Raw genomic sequence first — 20621 nt, forward strand, 5'->3', positions numbered from 1 at the left:
CAGATCCATTGTCAGTGATCTGCCCCGGCAAGCTCCGCCCTCAGGGTCGCAGAGCTAGAAACGGGTGGGAGCTGGTAACCCAGCAACCAAGTAGCCTAAGGGTGGGGTCTGAGCCGCCTTGCAGCCCTAACCCTCAGGGGCAGAGTGAGACCGGTTTTGGCACCCTGGGTAAGTGGATAGCCACTTCAGCAGTGATTCCAGCAAGAAAGCTGGGAAAGCTTCTGCTCAGCAAGTTTACAAGTTCAAAGTGCCTTTTAAGTGGGCTGAAGAGAGATTTAGGGTGTCTACCTGCTGGGGTTTGAGAAATCAGCTGCCTCCAGTCGTATCAGAACTGTGACTAACATCTCATACCCCATAAGACCACGTGTTGCCCAGACAATATTCAATAACATATACAAACTGCTTTGTTTTTGGTTGTGTATTTTTTTCTTTTTTTTTTTTTTGCTTGTTTATTTTGACGTTGTTGATGTTCTTTTGTTTTTTAATTTCAATCTTTTCCATACAGATCCCTTTTTCTTTCTCAATTTTTCTAGTTTAATTATAATTTCCCATTGCTGCCTTTTTTAATAACTACAACTTCATTTTTGCTAGTGTTTCTACCGCTATCATTTGGTTTTTCACCCCATTGTATCCCCGTAAAGTTTTCTGTTTGCTTGTTTTGGTTTGATTTATAGCATTTTTGTCTTTCCTCTCTACTTGGTGGAGGTGGGGTACTGTGTCTGATCAGGTTAGCAAAGAGCTGCTGACCTCAAGGGAACCACCCAACTGGGGCACCCCCAGAAGGTGGGGTTTTTTAAGGTTGTGTCATAGTACCCTACTGTACACCTATATTGCCCCGTCTCCCTCTTTCTGTGCCTCTCTTCTTTTTGTCAATATTCCTTATCCCCACCCCCTCTCCTTTCTCTTTCTTTTTTTTTTTTTTTTTTTTTCTTATCACTCGGTCCTCCTTTCTTTCATCCCTTTTTTGCTCTTCAATCTTCTCACCCTTCTGGTCCTGTAACCCTTAGTCCACAGGCACAAGATCTTAAAGAGCAAGAGGAAGTGAAAGGAAAATTAGGGCAAGGAAACAGATAAAAGAAATCACTCATGAGGAAGAATCAGCAGAAAACTCCAGGCAACATGAAGAACCAGTCCAGAACGACCCCGCCAAGGGACCATGAGGTAGCTACTGCAGAGGATTCCACCTATACAGAAATGTTAGGAATGACAGAAAGGGAATTTAGAATACACATGTTGAAAACAATGAAAGAAATGATGGAAACAATGAAGGAAACTGCTAATAAAGTGGAAAATAACCAAAAGGAAATCCAAAAACAGAATCAAATCAGAGATGAACGATATGAAGAATATAAAAAGGATATAGCAGAGCTGAAGGAACTGAAACAGTCAATCAGGGAACTTAAAGATGCAATGGAAAGTATCAGCAACAGGTTAGACCATGCAGAAGAAAGAATTTCAGAGGTAGAAGACAAAGTTTTTGAGATAACTCAGATAGTAAAAGAGGCAGAAAAGAAGAGAGAGAAAGCAGAACGTTCACTGTCAGAATTATGGGACTTTATGAAGCATTCCAACATACGAGTTATAGGAATTCCAGAAGGGGAAGAAGAATGCCCCAGAGGAATGGAAGCCATACTAGAGAATATTATAAAAGAAAATTTCCCAAACATCACCAAAGATTCTGACACACTGCTTTCAGAGGGATATCGGACCCCAGGTCGCCTCAACTCTAACCGAGCTTCTCCAAGACACATTGTGATGAACCTGTCCAAAGTCAAGACAAAAGAAAAGATTCTGCAAGCTGCCAGGAGTAAGTGCCAGTTGACCTACAGGGGCAAATCCATCAGAGTGACCGCAGACTTCTCTAATGAAACTTTCCAAGCAAGAAGACAATGGTCATCTACCTTTAATCTACTTAAACAGAACAATTTTCAGCCCAGAATTCTGTACCCTGCTAAGCTAAGCTTCAAAATTGATGGAGAAATCAAATCATTTATGGATATACAAACATTGAGGAAATTCGCCACAACAAGACCAGCTCTACAGGAAATACTTCAACCTGTTCTGCACACTGACCACCACAATGGATCAGCAGCAAAGTAAGAACTCAGAAATCAAAGGACAGAGCCTAACCTCCACACTGATGCAAAAGATAAAACTAAGCAATGGACTCTCACCAAATAAGACGAATAGAATACTACCACACTTATCAATTATCTCCATAAATGTTAATGGCTTGAATTCCCCACTGAAGAGACATAGATTGGCTGACTGGATTAAAAAACACAAGCCATCCATCTGCTGTCTGCAAGAAACACACCTGGCTTCAAAAGACAAATTAAAGCTCCGAGTCAAGGGATGGAAGACAATTTTTCAGGCAAATGGAATTCAGAAGAAAAGAGGAGTTGCAATCTTATTTTCAGATACATCTGGATTTAAAGCAACTAAAGTCAAAAAAGACAAAGATGGTCACTTTATATTGGTCAAGGGAAAACTACAACAAGAAGACATTTCAATTCTAAATATTTATGCACCCAATTTAAATGCTCCCAGATTCTTGAAGCAGACCTTACTCAGTCTGAGCAATATGATATCTGATAATACCATCATAACAGGGGACTTTAACACACCTCTTACAGAGTTGGACAGATCCTCTAAACAGAAATTAAACAAAGATATAAGAGATTTAAATGAGACCCTAGAACAACTATGCTTGATAGACGCATATAGAACACTCCATCCCAAAGATAAAGAATATACATTCTTCTCATCACCCCATGGAACATTCTCCAAAATTGATCATATCCTGGGACACAAAACAAATATCAACAGAATCAAAAGAATTGAAATTTTACCTTGTATCTTTTCAGACCATAAGGCACTAAAGGTGGAACTCAACTCTAAAAAAAATGCTCAACCCCACCCAAAGGCATGGAAATTAAACAATCTTCTGTTGAATAACAGATGGGTGCAGGAAGAAATAAAACAGGAAATCATTAACTTCCTTGAGCATAACAACAATGAAGACACAAGCTACCAAAACCTGTGGGATACTGCAAAAGCAGTTTTGAGAGGAAAATTCATCGCTTTAGATGCCTACATTCGAAAAACAGAAAGAGAGCACATCAACAGTCTCACAAGAGATCTTATGGAATTGGAAAAAGAAGAACAATCTAAGCCTAAACTCAGTAGAAGAAAAGAAATATCCAAAATCAAATCAGAGATCAATGAAATTGAAAACAAAAGAATCATTCAGAAAATTAATGAAACAAGGAGTTGGTTTTTTGAAAAAATAAATAAAATAGATAAACCATTGGCCAGACTTACTAGAAATAGAAAAGTAAAATCTCTAGTAACCTCAATCAGAAACGATAAAGGGGAAATAACAACTGATCCCACAGAGATACAAGAGATCATCTCTGAATACTACCAGAAACTCTATGCCCAGAAATTTGACAATGTGAAGGAAATGGATCAATATTTGGAATCACACCCTCTCCCTAGACTTAGCCAGGAAGAAATAGACCTCCTGAACAGACCAATTTCAAGCACTGAGATCAAAGAAACAATAAAAAAGCTTCCAACTAAAAAATGCCCTGGTCCAGATGGCTTCACTCCAGAATTCTATCAAACCTTCAAGGAAGAGCTTATTCCTGTACTGCAGAAATTATTCCAAAAAATTGAGGAAGAAGGAATCTTCCCCAACACATTCTATGAAGCAAACATCACCCTGATACCAAAACCAGGAAAAGACCCAAACAAAAAGGAGAATTTCAGACCAATCTCACTCATGAATATAGATGGAAAAATTCTCAACAAAATCCTAGCCAATAGATTACAGCTTATCATCAAAAAAGTCATTCATCATGATCAAGTAGGCTTCATCCCAGGGATGCAAGGCTGGTTTAACATACGCAAGTCCATAAACGTTATCCACCATATTAACAGAGGCAAAAATAAAGATCACATGATCCTCTCAATAGATGCAGAAAAAGCATTTGATAAAATCCAGCATCCTTTTCTAATTAGAACACTGAAGAGTATAGGCATAGGTGGCACATTTCTAAAACTGATTGAAGCTATCTATGACAAACCCACAGCCAATATTTTACTGAATGGAGTAAAACTGAAAGCTTTTCCTCTTAGAACTGGAACCAGACAAGGTTGTCCTCTGTCACCTTTACTAATCAACATAGTGCTGGAAGTTCTAGCCAATACAATTAGGCAAGACAAGGAAATAAAGGGAATCCAAATGGGAGCAGAGGAGGTCAAACTCTCCCTCTTTGCTGACGACATGATCTTATACTTAGAGAACCCCAAAGACTCAACCACAAGACTCCTAGAAGTCATCAAAAAATACAGTAATGTTTCAGGATATAAAATCAATGTCCACAAGTCAGTAGCCTTTGTATACACCAATAACAGTCAAGATGAGAAGCTAATTAAGGACACAACTCCCTTCACCATAGTTTCAAAGAAAATGAAATACCTAGGAATATACCTAACGAAGGAGGTGAAGGACCTCTATAAAGAAAACTATGAAATCCTCAGAAAGGAAATAGCAGAGGATATTAACAAATGGAAGAACATACCATGCTCATGGATGGGGAAAATCAACATTGTTAAAATGTCTATACTTCCCAAAGCAATCTACCTATTCAATGCCATTCCTATCAAAGTACCTACATCGTACTTTCAAGATTTGGAAAAAATGATTCTGCGTTTTGTATGGAACCAGAAAAAACCCCGTATAGCTAAGGCAGTTCTTAGTAACAAAAATAAAGCTGGGGGCATCAGCATACCAGATTTTAGTCTGTACTACAAAGCCATAGTGCTCAAGACAACATGGTACTGGCACAAAAACAGAGACATAGACACTTGGAATCGAATTGAACACCAAGGAATGAAACTAACATCTTACAACCACCTAATCTTCGATAAACCAAACAAGAACTTACCTTGGGGGAAAAACTCCCTATTCAATAAATGGTGTTGGGAGAACTGGATGTCTACATGTAAAAGACTGAAACTGGACCCACACCTTTCCCCACTCACAAAAATTGATTCAAGATGGATAAAGGACTTAAATTTAAGGCATGAAACAATAAAAATCCTCAAAGAAAGCATAGGCAAAACACTGGAAGATATTGGCCTGGGGGAAGACTTCATGAAGAGGACTGCCATGGCAATTGCAACAACAACAAAAATAAACAAATGGGACTTCATTAAACTGAAAAGCTTCTGTACAGCTAAGGAGACAATAACCAAAGCAAAGAGACAACCCACACAATGGGAAAGGATATTTGCATATTTTCAATCAGACAAAAGCTTGATAACCAGGATCTATAGAGAACTCAAATTAATCCACATGAAAAAAGCCAACAATCCCTTATATCAATGGGCAAGAGACATGAATAGAACTTTCTCTAAAGACGACAGACGAATGGCTAACAAACACATGAAAAAATGTTCATCATCTCTATATATTAGAGAAATGCAAATCAAAACAACCCTGAGATATCATCTAACCCCGGTGAGAATGGCCCACATCACAAAATCTCAAAACTGCAGATGCTGGCGTGGATGTGGAGAGAAGGGAACACTTTTACATTGCTGGTGGGACTGCAAACTAGTACAACCTTTCTGGAAGGAAGTATGGAGAAACCTCAAAGCACTCAACCTAGACCTCCCATTTGATCCTGCAATCCCATTACTGGGCATCTACCCAGAAGGAAAGAAATCCTTTTATCATAAGGACACCTGTACTAGACTGTTTATTGCAGCTCAATTTACAATCGCCAAAATGTGGAAACAGCCTAAATGCCCACCAACCCAGGAATGGATTAACAAGCTGTGGTATATGTATACCATGGAATACTATTCAGCCATTAAAAAAAATGGAGACTTTACATCCTTCGTATTAACCTGGATGGAAGTGGAAGACATTATTCTTAGTAAAGCATCACAAGAATGGAGAAGCATGAATCCTATGTACTCAATCTTGATATGAGGACAATTAATGACAATTAAGGTCATGGGGGGAAGCAGAAAGAGGGATGGAGGGAGGGGGGTGGGGCCTTAGTGTGTGTCACACTTTATGGGGGCAAGACATGATTGCAAGAGGGACTTTACCTAACAATTGTAATCAGTGTAACTGGCTTATTGTACCCTCAATGAATCCCCAACAATAAAAAAAAAAAAACCAGGAAACTATAATATAACTAAATGGAAATTACAGAACTGAAAAATATAGTATCTGATATAAAAAATTCACTGGCCAGGGCTTAACAGCATATTGGAGAGGACAGATGAAACAGTAAACTTGAAGACAGATCAAAAGAAATCATCCAATCTGAAGAACAAAGAGAAAACAAGATTTAAAAATATGAAGGCTCAATAACCTGTGGGGCTATATAAAGAGACTAATATACATATAAGTGTAGGCCCAAAAGGGGAGAGAGGAAGGGCCACATCAAAACATATGGAGGAATGTCTTTAAGGTAGTCAGAATCATGGCAAATCTGCTGAATACCATAAGCATGGAGAAAACTTTGAAAGTAGCCAGCTACTTTTAAATAAGTTGAAAGCTAAGTTATATTAAGGGTAACAAGGATGCAAATGACAGCTGCCTTTTCCACCAGAGGCAATGGTGGGCATTACCAGTGGTATAATATCTTTAAAGTACTGAAAAAATAAAACAACCAGTCTAGAATTCTATGTTCAATGAAAATATCAAGAATAAAGAAGGCGAATAAAGACACTTTCAGGAAAATACAAGAGAATGCATGCACAAGAAATGCTAAGTGAAGTCCTTAAAGCTGAAGAAAAATGATAGAAACTCAGATCTTTAGGAAAAAAATTAAGGGAAATAACATGGTAAGATTATCTGGATGAGTATAAAAGGACTATTTTTTTCTCTTAATTAAAAAACTACATACAAGTGTTTAAAACAAATACTTTAACATTGTATTAAGGAGTGTGTAATATACAAATAACACTTCACATAAATGATGTTGGGAGAAGGGACAAACTGAAACTGTGCAACTGTAATGTACTTAGTTAATGTTCTACATAAAGGGATACCCAAATTAAGTAGAATATACAAAGTTAAGGCTACATATTGTGCACCATTAGAGCAGGGGTCAGCAAACATTTTCTTGAAGATATTAATAGTAAACAGTTTAGGGGAGGCTAAGAGGCAAAATTAAGGATGTTATACAAATACTTATGTGCACATATAACCACTAAAAAACATAAAAGCTATGTTAGCTCATATTTTAGAATTCCATTTCAATTTCTTGAATAGCTTTTTAACCTTTCCTTTCCCTGTACTGGGCTTGACTTTTCTCTCTAGTTCGCTCAGTTTTTCCCCATATTCTTGCTACTCTAAGCAGCCTTGGAAGCAGGAGAACAGCTTCCCTCCCTAGCACCTCAGCAATGATCCCTCCCTCCCAAGTCTCTGAGCTGCCGATAGCCCTGAGCCCCATCTGCCCAGGGTTCTCCCACTCACCTGGACAAGTGGCTGGTAGACATTTTCTCTCCTCTCTCCAGGTCTCTTTCCCTTGCTCCAGCTGGGTAATGAGTTTTGGTTTAGAAAATGGAATTCCTGCTCACAGGAAAAGAAATCAAGGTGATTGTGAGTTACATGTCCAGGGGCCATTCAAGAATTCAGAGTGAGGAACTTCAAAGGGTGGCACAGAGACCTGAGATAGAGGGCTCTCAGCAATGGAAGGGAGGAGGGGAAAGGTAAATTCAGACAAGAGCACGCTGATTCACTCCACATTGAGTGGATGAACAGCTCTCTCATTTAAAAGGAGTTAATTAAAGAAGAGAGCCCAGGCGTGGGAGCAAAGGCCTACAAATGCAGAGTATGAGACACATACAAATTTATCCATTTTCAACTCTATGAAATCAGACCTTCACTAAGAAAAAGGGAACATGTGCCTTTGAGCGTAACACAAAAGCAAAGCCAAGACACAAAGCAAGATGGCTGCTTCAAGCATAGCCTAGAATTCTCAGCAGAAAGAAAGTCCCACACTTACCCAGTGACAGCAGGTTGCTGTAGTTCTCCAGCATCACCTCCCTGTACAGAGTTCTCTGAGCGGGGCTCAGCAGTCTCCACTCCTCCTGGCTGAAATCCACAGCAACATCCCTGAATGCCATGTGTGCCTGTAACACAAAATCCAGTCCTGCTTACCCAGAAGCCAACCTCACCCACAACTTGGAGTGAGGGACATGGAGAAGGCTGCCCTGAAGGAGGTAGGTGAGATATGTAGACCCTGCCTTTGACTGTGACCTTGGTGCCCTATGTTCCAAGATTTTTATAGCCCTGTCTCCGTCCAGCCAGCAGCATTTGTGAACCTATGCATTCAAGGTTTTGGGTGGGCTGTTTGGTATATATATGCAAAAAATAGTCCCTAAGTTTTAGGAAATTTAAATCTAGGCAGAAAAGCAAACAGCTATAAAATTTGAACAACAGTAGAGCATAAGAGACTTTCTAAATTTTAAGAATTTGAAAGATCAAATGAACTGGACCTGGTGGCACATGCCTGTATTTCCAGCTACTCAGGAGGCTGAGGTTGGAGGATCACTTGAGCTCTGGAGTTTGAGGCCAGCCTGCGCAATGTTACGATACTTCATCTTTTATTAACAAAAAAAAAAAAAAAAAAAGACCATTATTTAGTCTAAACAATCATATACATATTAGTGTCCAAGCACGTAAGTGACTGAAGTTCATATAATTCAATAATGGCCAAGACTAAACTACAGTTCAGTCCTTCTCCTAAATCCCATGGTGCCTTGACCTTCTCAGGCCCTGATGGCATGAGTGGAGAGCAGGAAAGAGTACTGGAACCACGGTGCCAGGGTGTGTGGTACCTCTGTGCCAACTACTGTCCTAGTTTTTCTCACCTGTGAAACGTGGATAGCATTTCATTAATTTTCCCGTCAAACACTGTGGGTGCTCACAGGGGAACCTCTTGGCCACTCAGTCCAAAGACTCATCTCCAGACCCTGTTCTACCCCCTCACCCAGTTTTACTCTTTTATTCTCCTCAGCACTGTTTCAAAATGGAGAACACACTGGGATAGAGATATCAGGAAACGTTTCCTAAGACAGGCCTGGCAACTTGGTCTTGAAGAATGGGAAGGAATCAAGGGAAGAAGAAAGTGCTGGGTAACTTAGAAGGAGCACGTGGGGAGCAGGGACAAGGGTGTCATGAGCAAAGGAAGAGAGAAGCCCAACAGGTAAGCAGGGAAGGCCACCTGGGAGGAAGAAAATGCACCTACTGGTAAAACACAGAATTGGTTGAGTGAAGAGGCCTATAGGTTTTAATTTATACTGGGATAAAATATACATAACAAAAAATTTACTATTTTTACCATTTGTAAGTATACATTTCAGTGACATTAAGTGCATTCACACTGCTGTGAAACCATCATCACTATGTCTTTCCAGGATTTTTTCATCATCCCACATGGAACTCTGTAACCATTAAGCAATAACTTCCCGTTCTCTTCTTCCACTACATCTTGGTAATGAACATTTTACTTTACATAGCTATATATGTAGCTATTCTATGTAGCTAAAAAAGGTCAGATCATATCATCCTTTTATGTCTGACCTCATTTATCATAATGTCTTCAAGATTCATCCACATAAAATTACACACTGTTTCCTTCCTTTTCAAGGCTAAATAATCCTTTGTGTATATATACTACATTTATTTTTTCATCTGTTGATGTATATCTGGTTTGTTTCTTGCTTCTGACTAATGTGATTAATTCTTCCATGCATGTGGGTGTATAAGTACTTGTTCCAGTCCCTACTTTTAATTCTTTTGGGTATATACCCAGAAGTAGAATTACCATATCAAATAATAATCCAATGTTCACTTTTACACTCCCACTAACATAATGGTTCTAAATTTCTCCATCTCCTCACCAACATTTATTACTTTCTGGGATTCTTTTGATAATAGCCATACTAATGGCTGTAAAGTGGCAATGCATTGTGGTCCTCATTTACATTTCCCTAATAATTAGTGATGATAAGCATCTTTTCATGTACTTGTTGGCCATTTGTATATCTTCTTTGCAAACATGATTATTCAAATTCTTAGTCCAAGTTTTAATTGGGGTGTTCTTTTTTTTTTTTTTAATATTTTTTTTTTCCTTTTTTTATTGTTGGGGATTCATTGAGGGTACAATAAGCCAGTTACACTGATTGCAATTGTTAGGTAAAGTCCCTCTTGCAATCATGTCTTGCCCCCATAAAGTGTGACACACACTAAGTCCCCACCCCCCTCCCTCCATCCCTCTTTCTACTTCCCCCCCCATAACCTTAATTGTCATTAATTGTCCTCAAATCAAGATTGAGTACATAGGATTCATGCTTCTCCATTCTTGTGATGCTTTACTAAGAATAATGTCTTCCACTTCCATCCAGGTTAATACGAAGGATGTAAAGTCTCCATTTTTTTTAATGGCTGAATAGTATTCCATGGTATACATATACCACAGCTTGTTAATCCATTCCTGGGTTGGTGGGCATTTAGGCTGTTTCCACATTTTGGCGATTGTAAATTGAGCTGCAATAAACAGTCTAGTACAAGTGTCCTTATGATAAAAGGATTTTTTTTCCTTCTGGGTAGATGCCCAGTAATGGGATTGCAGGATTAAATGGGAGGTCTAGATTGAGTGCTTTGAGGTTTCTCCATACTTCCTTCCAGAAAGGTTGTACTAGTTTGCAGTTCCAACAGCAGTGTAAAAGTGTTCCCTTCTCTCCACATCCACGCCAGCATCTGCAGTTTTGAGATTTTGTGATGTGGGCCATTCTCACTGGGGTTAGATGATATCTCAGGGTTGTTTTGATTTGCATTTCTCTAATATATAGAGATGATGAACATTTTTTCATGTGTTTGTTAGCCATTCGTCTGTCATCTTTAGAGAAAGTTCTATTCATGTCTCTTGCCCATTGATATATGGGATTGTTGGCTTTTTTTATGTGGATTAATTTGAGTTCTCTATAGATCCTAGTGATCAAGCTTTTGTCTGATTGAAAATATGCAAATATCCTTTCCCATTGTGTAGGTTGTCTCTTTGCTTTGGTTATTGTCTCCTTAGCTGTACAGAAGCTTTTCAGTTTAATGAAGTCCCATTTGTTTATTTTTGTTGTTGTTGCAATTGCCATGGCAGTCCTCTTCATGAAGTCTTTCCCCAGGCCAATATCTTCCAGTGTTTTTCCTATGCTTTCTTTGAGGATTTTTATTGTTTCATGCCTTAAGTTTAAGTTCTTTATCCATCTTGAATCAATTTTTGTGAGTGGGGAAAGGTGTGGGTCCAGTTTCAGTCTTCTATATGTAGACATCCAGTTCTCCCAACACCATTTATTGAATAGGGAGTCTTTCCCCCAAGGTATGTGCTTGTTTGGTTTATCAAAGATTAGGTGGTTGTAAGATGTTAGTTTCATTTCTTGGTGTTCAATTCGATTCCAAGTGTCTATGTCTCTGTTTTTGTGCCAGTACCATGCTGTCTTGAGCACTATGGCTTTGTAGTACAGACTAAAATCTGGTATGCTAATGCCCCCAGCTTTATTTTTGTTACTAAGAACTGCTTTAGCTATACGGGTTTTTTTCCGGTTCCATACAAAATGCAGAATAATTTTTTCCAAATCTTGAAAGTACGATGTAGGTACTTTAATAGTGGCATTGAATAGGTAGATTGCTTTGGGAAGTACAGACATTTTAACAATGTTGATTCTTCCCATCCATGAGCATAGTATGTTCTTCCATTTGTTAATATCCTCTGCTAATTCCTTTCTGAGGATTTCATAGTTTTCTTTATAGAGGTCCTTCACCTCCTTAGTTAGGTACATTCCTAGGTATTTCATTTTCTTTGAGACTATGGTGAAGGGAGTTGTGTCCTTAATTAGCTTCTCATCTTGACTGTTATTGGTGTATACAAAGGCTACTGACTTGTGGACATTGATTTTATATCCTGAAACATTACTGTATTTTTTGATGACTTCTAGGAGTCTTGTGGTTGAGTCTTTGGGGTTCTCTAAGTATAAGATCATGTCGTCAGCAAAGAGGGAGAGTTTGACCTCCTCTGCTCCCATTTGGATTCCCTTTATTTCCTTGTCTTGCCTAATTGTATTGGCTAGAACTTCCAGCACTATGTTGAATAGGAAGGGTGACAGAGGACAACCTTGTCTGGTTCCAGTTCTAAGAGGAAAAGTTTTCAGTTTCACTCCATTCAGTAAAATATTGGCTGTGGGTTTGTCATAGATAGCTTCAATCAGTTTTAGAAATGTGCCACCTATGCCTATTCTCTTCAGTGTTCTCCTTAGAAAAGGATGCTGGATTTTATCAAATGCTTTTTCTGCATCTATTGAGAGCATCATGTGATCTTTATTTTTGCCTCTGTTAATATGGTGGATAACGTTTATGGACTTGTGTATGTTAAACCAGCCTTGCATCCCTGTGATGAAGCCTACTTGATCATGATGAATGACTTTTTTGATGATAAGCTGTAATCGATTGGCTAGGATTTTGTTGAGAATTTTTGCATCTATATTCATGAGTGAGATTGGTCTGAAATTCTCCTTTTTGTTTGGGTCTTTTCCTGGTTTGGTATCAGGGTGATGTTTGCTTCATAGAATGTGTTGGGGAAGATTCCTTCTTCCTCAGTTTTTTGGAATAATTTCTGCAGTACAGGAATAAGCTCTTCCTTGAAGGTTTGATAGAATTCTGGAGTGAAGCCATCTGGACCAGGGCATTTTTTAGTTGGAAGCTTTTTTATTGTTTCTTTGATCTCAGTGCTTGAAATTGGTCTGTTCAGGAGGTCTATTTCTTCCTGGCTAAGTCTAGGGAGAGGGTGTGATTCCAAATACTGATCCATTTTCTTCACATTGTCAAATTTCTGGGCATAGAGTTTCTGGTAGTATTCAGAGATGATCTCTTGTATCTCTGTGGGATCAGTTGTTATTTCCCCTTTATCGTTTCTGATTGAGGTTACTAGAGATTTTACTTTTCTATTTCTAGTTAGTCTGGCCAATGGTTTACCTATTTTATTTATTTTTTCAAAAAACCAACTCCTTGTTTCATTAATTTTCTGAATGATTCTTTTGTTTTCAATTTCATTGATCTCTGATTTGATTTTGGATATTTCTTTTCTTCTACTGAGTTTAGGCTTAGATTGTTCTTCTTTTTCCAATTCCATATGATCTCTTGTGAGATTGTTGATGTGCTCTCTTTCTGTTTTTCGAATGTAGTCATCTAAAGCGATGAATTTTCCTCTCAAAACTGCTTTTGCAGTATCCCACAGGTTTTGGTAGCTTGTGTCTTCATTGTTGTTATGCTCAAGGAAGTTAATGATTTCCTGTTTTATTTCTTCCTGCACCCATGTGTTATTCAACAGAAGATTGTTTAATTTCCATGCCTTTGGGTGGGGTTGAGCATTTTTTTTAGAGTTGAGTTCCACCTTTAGTGCCTTATGGTCTGAAAAGATACAAGGTAAAATTTCAATTCTTTTGATTCTGTTGATATTTGTTTTGTGTCCCAGGATATGATCAATTTTGGAGAATGTTCCATGGGGTGATGAGAAGAATGTATATTCTTTATCTTTGGGGTGGAGTGTTCTATATGCGTCTATCAAGCATAGTTGTTCTAGGGTCTCATTTAAATCTCTTATATCTTTGTTTAATTTCTGTTTAGAGGATCTGTCCAGCTCTGTAAGAGGTGTGTTAAAGTCCCCTGTTATGATGGTATTATCAGATATCATATTGCTCAGACTGAGTAAGGTCTGCTTCAAGAATCTGGGAGCATTTAAATTGGGTGCATAAATATTTAGAATTGAAATGTCTTCTTGTTGTAGTTTTCCCTTGACCAATATAAAGTGACCATCTTTGTCTTTTTTGACTTTAGTTGCTTTAAATCCACATGTATCTGAAAATAAGATCGCAACTCCTGTTTTCTTCTGAATTCCATTTGCCTGAAAAATTGTCTTCCAACCCTTGACACGGAGCTTTAATTTGTCTTTTGAAGCCAGGTGTGTTTCTTGCAGACAGCAAATGGATGGCTTGTGTTTTTTAATCCAGTCAGCCAATCTATGTCTCTTCAGTGGGGAATTCAAGCCATTAACAGTTATTGAGATAATTGATAAGTGTGGTAGTATTCTATTCATCTTATTTGATGAGAGTCCATTGCTTAGTTTTATCTTTTGCATCAGTTGGAGGTTAGGTTCTGTCCTTTGATTTCTGAGTTCTTACTTTGCTGCTGATCCATTGTGGTGATCAGTGTGCAGAACAGGTTGAAGTATTTCCTGTAGAGCTGGTCTTGTTGTGGCGAATTTCCTCAATGTTTGCATATCCGTAAATGATTTCATTTCTCCGTCAATTTTGAAGCTTAGCTTAGCAGGGTACAGAATTCTGCGCTGAAAATTGTTCTGTTTAAGTAGATTAAAGGTAGATGACCATTGTCTTCTTGCTTGGAAAGTTTCATTAGAGAAGTCTGCGGTCACTCTGATGGATTTGCCCCTGTAGGTCAACTGACGCTTACTCCTGGCAGCTTGCAGAATCTTTTCTTTTGTCTTGACTTTGGACAGGTTCATCACAATGTGTCTTGGAGAAGCTCGGTTAGAGTTGAGGCGACCTGGGGTCCGATATCCCTCTGAAAGCAGTGTGTCAGAATTTTTGGTGATGTTTGGGAAATTTTCTTTTATAATATTCTCTAGTATGGCTTCCATTCCTCTGGGGCATTCTTCTTCCCCTACTGGAATTCCTATAACTTGTATGTTGGAATGCTTCATAAAGTCCCATAGTTCTGACAGTGAACGTTCTGCTTTCTCTCTCTTCTTTTCTGCCTCTTTTACTATCTGAGTTATCTCAAGAACTTTGTCTTCTACCTCTGAAATTCTTTCTTCTGCATTGTCTAACCTGTTGATGATACTTTCCATTGCATCTTTAAGTTCCCTAATTGACTGTTTCAGTTCCTTCAGGTCTGCTATATCCTTTTTATATTCTTCATATCGTTCATCTCTTATTTGATTCTTTTTTTGGTTTTCCTTTTGGTTATTTTCCACTTTATTAGCAATTTCCTTCATTGTTTCCATAATTTCTTTCATTGTTTTCAACATGTGTATTCTAAATTCCCTTTCTGTCATTCCTAACATTTCTTTACAGGTGGAATCATCTGCAGTAGCTACCTCATGGTCCCTTGGCGGGGTTGTTCTAGACTGGTTCTTCATGTTGCCTGGAGTTTTCTGCTGATTCTTCCTCATGAGTGATTTCTTTTATCTGTTTCCTTGCCCTAGTTTTCCTTTCACTTCCTCTTGCTCTTTAAGTTCTTGTGCCTGTGGACTAAGGGTTACAGGACCAGAAGGGTGAGAAGGTTGAAGAACAAAAAAGGGATGAAAGAAAGGAGGACCGAGTGATAAGAAAAAAAAGAAAAATAGAGAAAGGAGAGGTGGTGGGTATAAGGAATATTGACAAAAAGAAGAGAGGCACAGAAAGAGGGAGACAGGGCAATATAGGTGTACAGTAGGGTACTTTGACACAACCTTAAAACAACCCCACCTTCTGGGGGTGCCCAGTTGTGTGGTTCCCTTGAGGTCAGCAGCTCTTTGCTAACGTGATCAGACACAGTACCCCACCTCCACCAAGTAGAGAGGAAAGACAAAAATGCTATAGATCAAACCAAAACAAGCAAACAGAAAACTTTACGGGGATAAAATTGGGTGAAAAACCAAATAATAGTGGTAGAAGCAGTAGCAAAAATGAAGTTCTAGTTATTAAAAAAGGCAGGAATGGGAAATTATAATTGAACTAGAAAAATTGAGAAAGAAAAAGGGATCTGTATGGAAAAGATTGAAATTAAAAAACAAAAGAACATCAACAATGTCAAAACAAACAAACAAACAAAAAAACAACCAAACAAAAAAAAAGAAAAAAATACACAACCAAAAACAAAGCAGTTTGTATATGTTATTGAATATTGTCTGGGCAACACGTGGTCTTCTGGGGTATGAGATATTAATGACAGTTCTGATACGACTGGAGGCTGCTGATTTCTCAAACCCCAGGAGGTAGACACCCTAAATCTCTCTTCAGCCCACTTAAAAGGCACTTTGAACTTGTAAACTTGCTGAGCAGAAGCTTTCCCAGCTTTGTCGCTGGAATCACTGCTGAAGTGGCTATCCACTTACCCAGTGTGCCAAAACCGGTCTCACTTTGCCCCTGAGGTTTAGGGCTGCAAGGCGGCTCAGACCCCACCCTTAGGCTACTTGGTTGCTGGGTTACCAGCTCCCACCCGTTTCTAGCTCTGCGACCCTGAGGGCAGAGCTTGCCGGGGCAGATCACTGACAATGGTTCCGTGTGACCCACCGCCAAACACTATTAGCTCCGTCTGGCTCAGCGGCTCAGACTGGGGCCCTAGACAACGGCCAAAGTTCTCTGCACTCCCGCTCAGGCTCTCCGCAAGGCAGTTCAGCTGAGCGCCAAGTCCAAAGACACCAAAACAGTTCACAGGTAAGGCCTTTCTGGTTTGCAGTCTCGCTGCTACTGAACTTACAGTTGTGGGCGGGTTTAGACGGATTGAACACACGCGACCACTTGCCAGTTTTCCACTGTTTTAATCCTCCTCTTGGGGTCCAGAAGTCTCTCGCTGACTCCCTGTATCCTCGTAGGAGTGATGATAGGCAGTTCCCACCAGCCAGAGATGCCTGGAGTCCTATCTCCCCAGACTCACGGTGCCCAGATGCAAGGAAGCTGTTACTCAGCCGCCATCTTGCTCAATTGGGGTGTTCTTTTACTGTTGTGGAGTTTTTATACATTTGAATATTAATCCCTTATTAGATATATAGTTTGCAAACATATTCTCTCCCTTTGATGGAAAAAATTCAAAATATATATTTATTTAGTATCCTACAATTTAATGCCTTTCTTTTTTTTTGAGATAGCATCTCACTATGTTGCCCAGGCTAGTCTCAAATTCCTGGGCTCAAGCATTCCTCCTGCCTCAGCCTCCTGAGTAGATGGGACAAGTTATACATTTTGATGAAGTCCAATGTCTCCACTTTTAATTTTTTTTGGCCTGTGTTTTGGTGTCATTTCCAAGAAATCACCGCTAAATCTAGTGTCATGGAGATGTTGTATGTTTTCTTCCAAGTGTTTTAGAGTAGCCAAACTTAATGTTTAGGTCTTTGATACATTTTCAGTTAATTTTTGTATATAGTGCTATGTAAGGGATTAACTTCACCCTTTTACATGTAGATATACAGTTTTCCCAATAATGTTTGTTGAATATACTGGCTTTCCACATTGAATGGTGCTGATACTCTTGTCAAAAATTCACTTGACCACATATGCAAGGGTTTATTTCTGTTCTCTATTCTATTCCATTGGTCTTTATCTTTATGCCATTCACAGTTTGGATTATTGTTGCTTTGTAGTCTTTTTTTTTTTTTTGAGACAGAGTCTCACTATATTGCCTTGGGAAGAGTGCTGTGCCATCACAGCTCATAGCAACCTCCAACTCTTGGGCTTAAGCAATTCTCTTGCCTCAGCCTCCCAAGTACCTGGGACTTATAGGCACCTGCCACAACACTCGGCTATTTTTTGTTGCAGTTGTCATTGTCATATTTAGCTGGCCCGGGCTGGGTTTGAACCTGCCAGCCTCGGTGCATGTGGCTGGTGCCATAAACACTGTGTTATGGGCATCAAACCTGTAGTAAATTTTGAAATGAGGAAGTGTAAGTCCTCCAGCTTTGTTATTTTTCATGATAGTGCAGGTATTTGGAGTCCCTTAAGATTCCATTACAACTTTAAGATGAATTTTTCTATTTTTGTAATTTAAATTTCCTTCTCACTTCATTTTCTATGTATTTTATAGCCATTGTCTTTGTGGTTACCAAGGGGATTATACTTACCATCCATTAAAAAACTTCAATTTGAATTTATCAGCTTACCTTCAATATATACAAAACCTTTGTTCCTATACAGCATCATTCCATCTCCAGTTATTGCTGTCATAAAATTATATCTTTATATATTATATGGTCAAATAAAAAAAAAATTTAATAGTGTCCTAAGTCATGTAGAAAACAAAAAGTGAAGTTATAAACCAAAGTTATAATAATACTAGGTTATATTGCTACCTGTGTATTTACCTTTAATACAGACCTTCAGTTTTTCATATGACTTCTAATAACTGTCTATTGTCCTTTCATTGCATTTGAGAATATTATTTGTATCTCTTGCAGGGCAGGTGAGTGGTGATGATCTCCATCAACTTTTGATCATCTGAGAATGTCCTAATTTCTCCATCAGTACTGAAGGACAGTTTTTTCAGATATAAGATTCTTGGCTGGCAATTTTTATCACTTTGAATATATGAATGAATATACTGCCTTCCGGACTTCAAGATTTCTGGTGAAAAATCTTCTGATAATCGTTTTGAGGATCCCTTAAAGGTAATGAATTGTTTTTCTCTTGCTACTTAAAAAATTCTCCTATCTCTGGCTTTTGATGCTTAGATTATATTGTATCTCAGTGTGGGTCTCTTAAGTTTTTCCTACTTGTAGTTCGTTGAGGTTCTTGGATGTTTATAATAAAGTCTTTCATCAAATTTGAGAAATTGTTGGCCATTATTTCTTCAAATAATTTCTCGGTTCTCTTATTCTTGTCTTCTGGGAATCCCACCGCAATGCACAGTTAATCCCCTTGCTAGTATCCCGCAGGTCCCTTAGGCTCTGTTCACTTCTCTTCAGTCTTTTTCTCTGTGCTCCTCAGACTTGATCATTTCAATTGTCGTATCTTCAGGTTTGCTGACACTTCTGTCTGTTTAAATCTGCTTCTGAATGTTTCTAATGAATTTTTCATTTTAGTTATTCTACTTTTCAGGTGCAGTTTTTTTTTGTTTATTTTTAGGTTTTCTATCTCCTTATTGATATTTCTATTCTGTTCTTACACAGCAAGAGGAGGCATGTGTTCATCCTGGGACAGCCAGTGTGGATTCAGGGAACATGCACCATGCCCCTGGCTCTGCAGGACCCTAGGGCCTTTTCTACTGCTCTCCCTAAAGAAGGATGATATCTCAGAAGGTAGAAGTGGGTAAGGAGAACAGAAACGAGAGGGTGTCAGTTGGAGATCCTCCCGCTATGAGTGAGGCAGGGTCTGGTCTTTAACTCCACAAGTGGTAGAGCAGTAGCACGATGGGGAGTATAAGAAGTAAGGAAAAGACATCTCTTGAAAACAGCAAGGGAAAAGGAAAAACAAGCAAAAGTAGGAAATTCAGGGTCTTGCCAGCAAGGAAATATTACAAATAAAAATCAAGATATATACAACTTCTCGTTCCCCAGCAATCCTGTAAAGAAACAGTACCTTGCTACAGTGACAGAAGCATTTTCTGAACTAGAAAAATCTCAGTAGTCAGTCCTCCTGGCTCCCAGAGACTGAGGAGGCTGAGGCAGGAGGATCCTGTGATGCCAGGAGGTTCAAGAACACAGTCAGCTATGATTCTGCCACTGTACTTAAGCCTGGGAGACCTCATCTCCTAAAAACAAAAATAAAAATCTCAAAGACATTAGAATCAGACAGTTCTGTTTACAGAAATGCAAACATTATTCTACCAAAAAAAAAAAAAGAGACTCTAAACAATTTAGCTAAATTCCTTTAAAAAAAAGGAAGACAGAAAACAAAAGCATAACAAAACCATAACTCCAATCTAAAACATCTTCAAACAAACATTCAGAAATGTGAGATATCATCTTGAATCAGAAATTCAAAAACTTAGAAGTGGACACTAAATGAACTGAAAGAAATAAAAGAAAAAGACATATGAGAAATGAAGACTGAATTATAGGATGATGGGAAGATGGCGGACTGACGCCAGCTTTCCACAGAGGCTCCCATCCTGAAGGAGAGTTAGGGGACGAAAATTTAGCAAGTAACCTGATGGATTCGAGCAACACCAAGCGAGAAAGTTGAAGAACGCACATCAACCCGGCTGAGGAGAGCTGCGACCACAAGGAAGCAAACAAAAGGTACAAAACCCATCACCAAGCGGATGGGAGTCCCCCCTCCCCCACCTGATTGGCTTAAGGGCCCCACAAACAAAAGGGCAGAAATCAAAGGCCATCCCACTTCACGGGAGAGACCTACTACAAACTGGACCTACCTCCCTTACTCGGATGCCTAGGCGTTCTCCTGCCAGGCATAAAACTGTATAAATCTGTAAATATCGTTTGCCGGCAACTCTGAGCACCCAGCACTTCCCTCCACTCTCTCTGAGGTCTGAAAGCCTGTCCCCCAGGAGTTCGGATTCTTGGGTGACTCCTAAAGGGGAGAGGACAGTCCCCGAGCTGCGGCTGGTCAGCGCTGATTCTGGGGCATGGGAGAGAGGTGAGGACAGTCAGTGGAGGGAGACCCTCACCAGGGCGGTGCTTCCCTGAGGCGAGGTGCAGCAGCCCTCCTTGGGCAACAATACAACCAGGCATATAAATGAGTTGAACTTGCTACCAGCTACTCTGAGCTCCCTGCTGCTCTGAGCTCCTGGAGCTCCCCCCCGCCCTTGCTCTGTGGTCCAGAGACCTGAGCGCCTGCCGTGTGACCAGGCAGGGAGCTGGGTG

General features: G+C 39.3%; 1 protein-coding gene across 3 annotated transcripts in view; it reads right to left on the bottom strand.

Moving 5' to 3' along the window:
- ZNF133 (zinc finger protein 133) overlaps positions 1-20621 on the bottom strand; it is a 46863-nt gene that overhangs the window by 9208 nt on the left and 17034 nt on the right. For all 3 annotated transcript variants that reach the window (XM_053574570.1, XM_053574571.1, XM_053574569.1), the window contains 2 exons: positions 8040-8166; positions 7508-7603 (listed from right to left, as the gene is read on the bottom strand). In XM_053574570.1, the coding sequence (XP_053430545.1) occupies positions 7508-7603; positions 8040-8160 (217 nt within the window). In that variant the 5' untranslated portion in view covers positions 8161-8166. The remainder of the gene's footprint in view (positions 1-7507; positions 7604-8039; positions 8167-20621) is intronic.

This window comes from Nycticebus coucang, chromosome 21 (genome assembly GCF_027406575.1).
Source record: "Nycticebus coucang isolate mNycCou1 chromosome 21, mNycCou1.pri, whole genome shotgun sequence".
NCBI classification, from domain to species: Eukaryota; Metazoa; Chordata; class Mammalia; order Primates; family Lorisidae; genus Nycticebus; species Nycticebus coucang.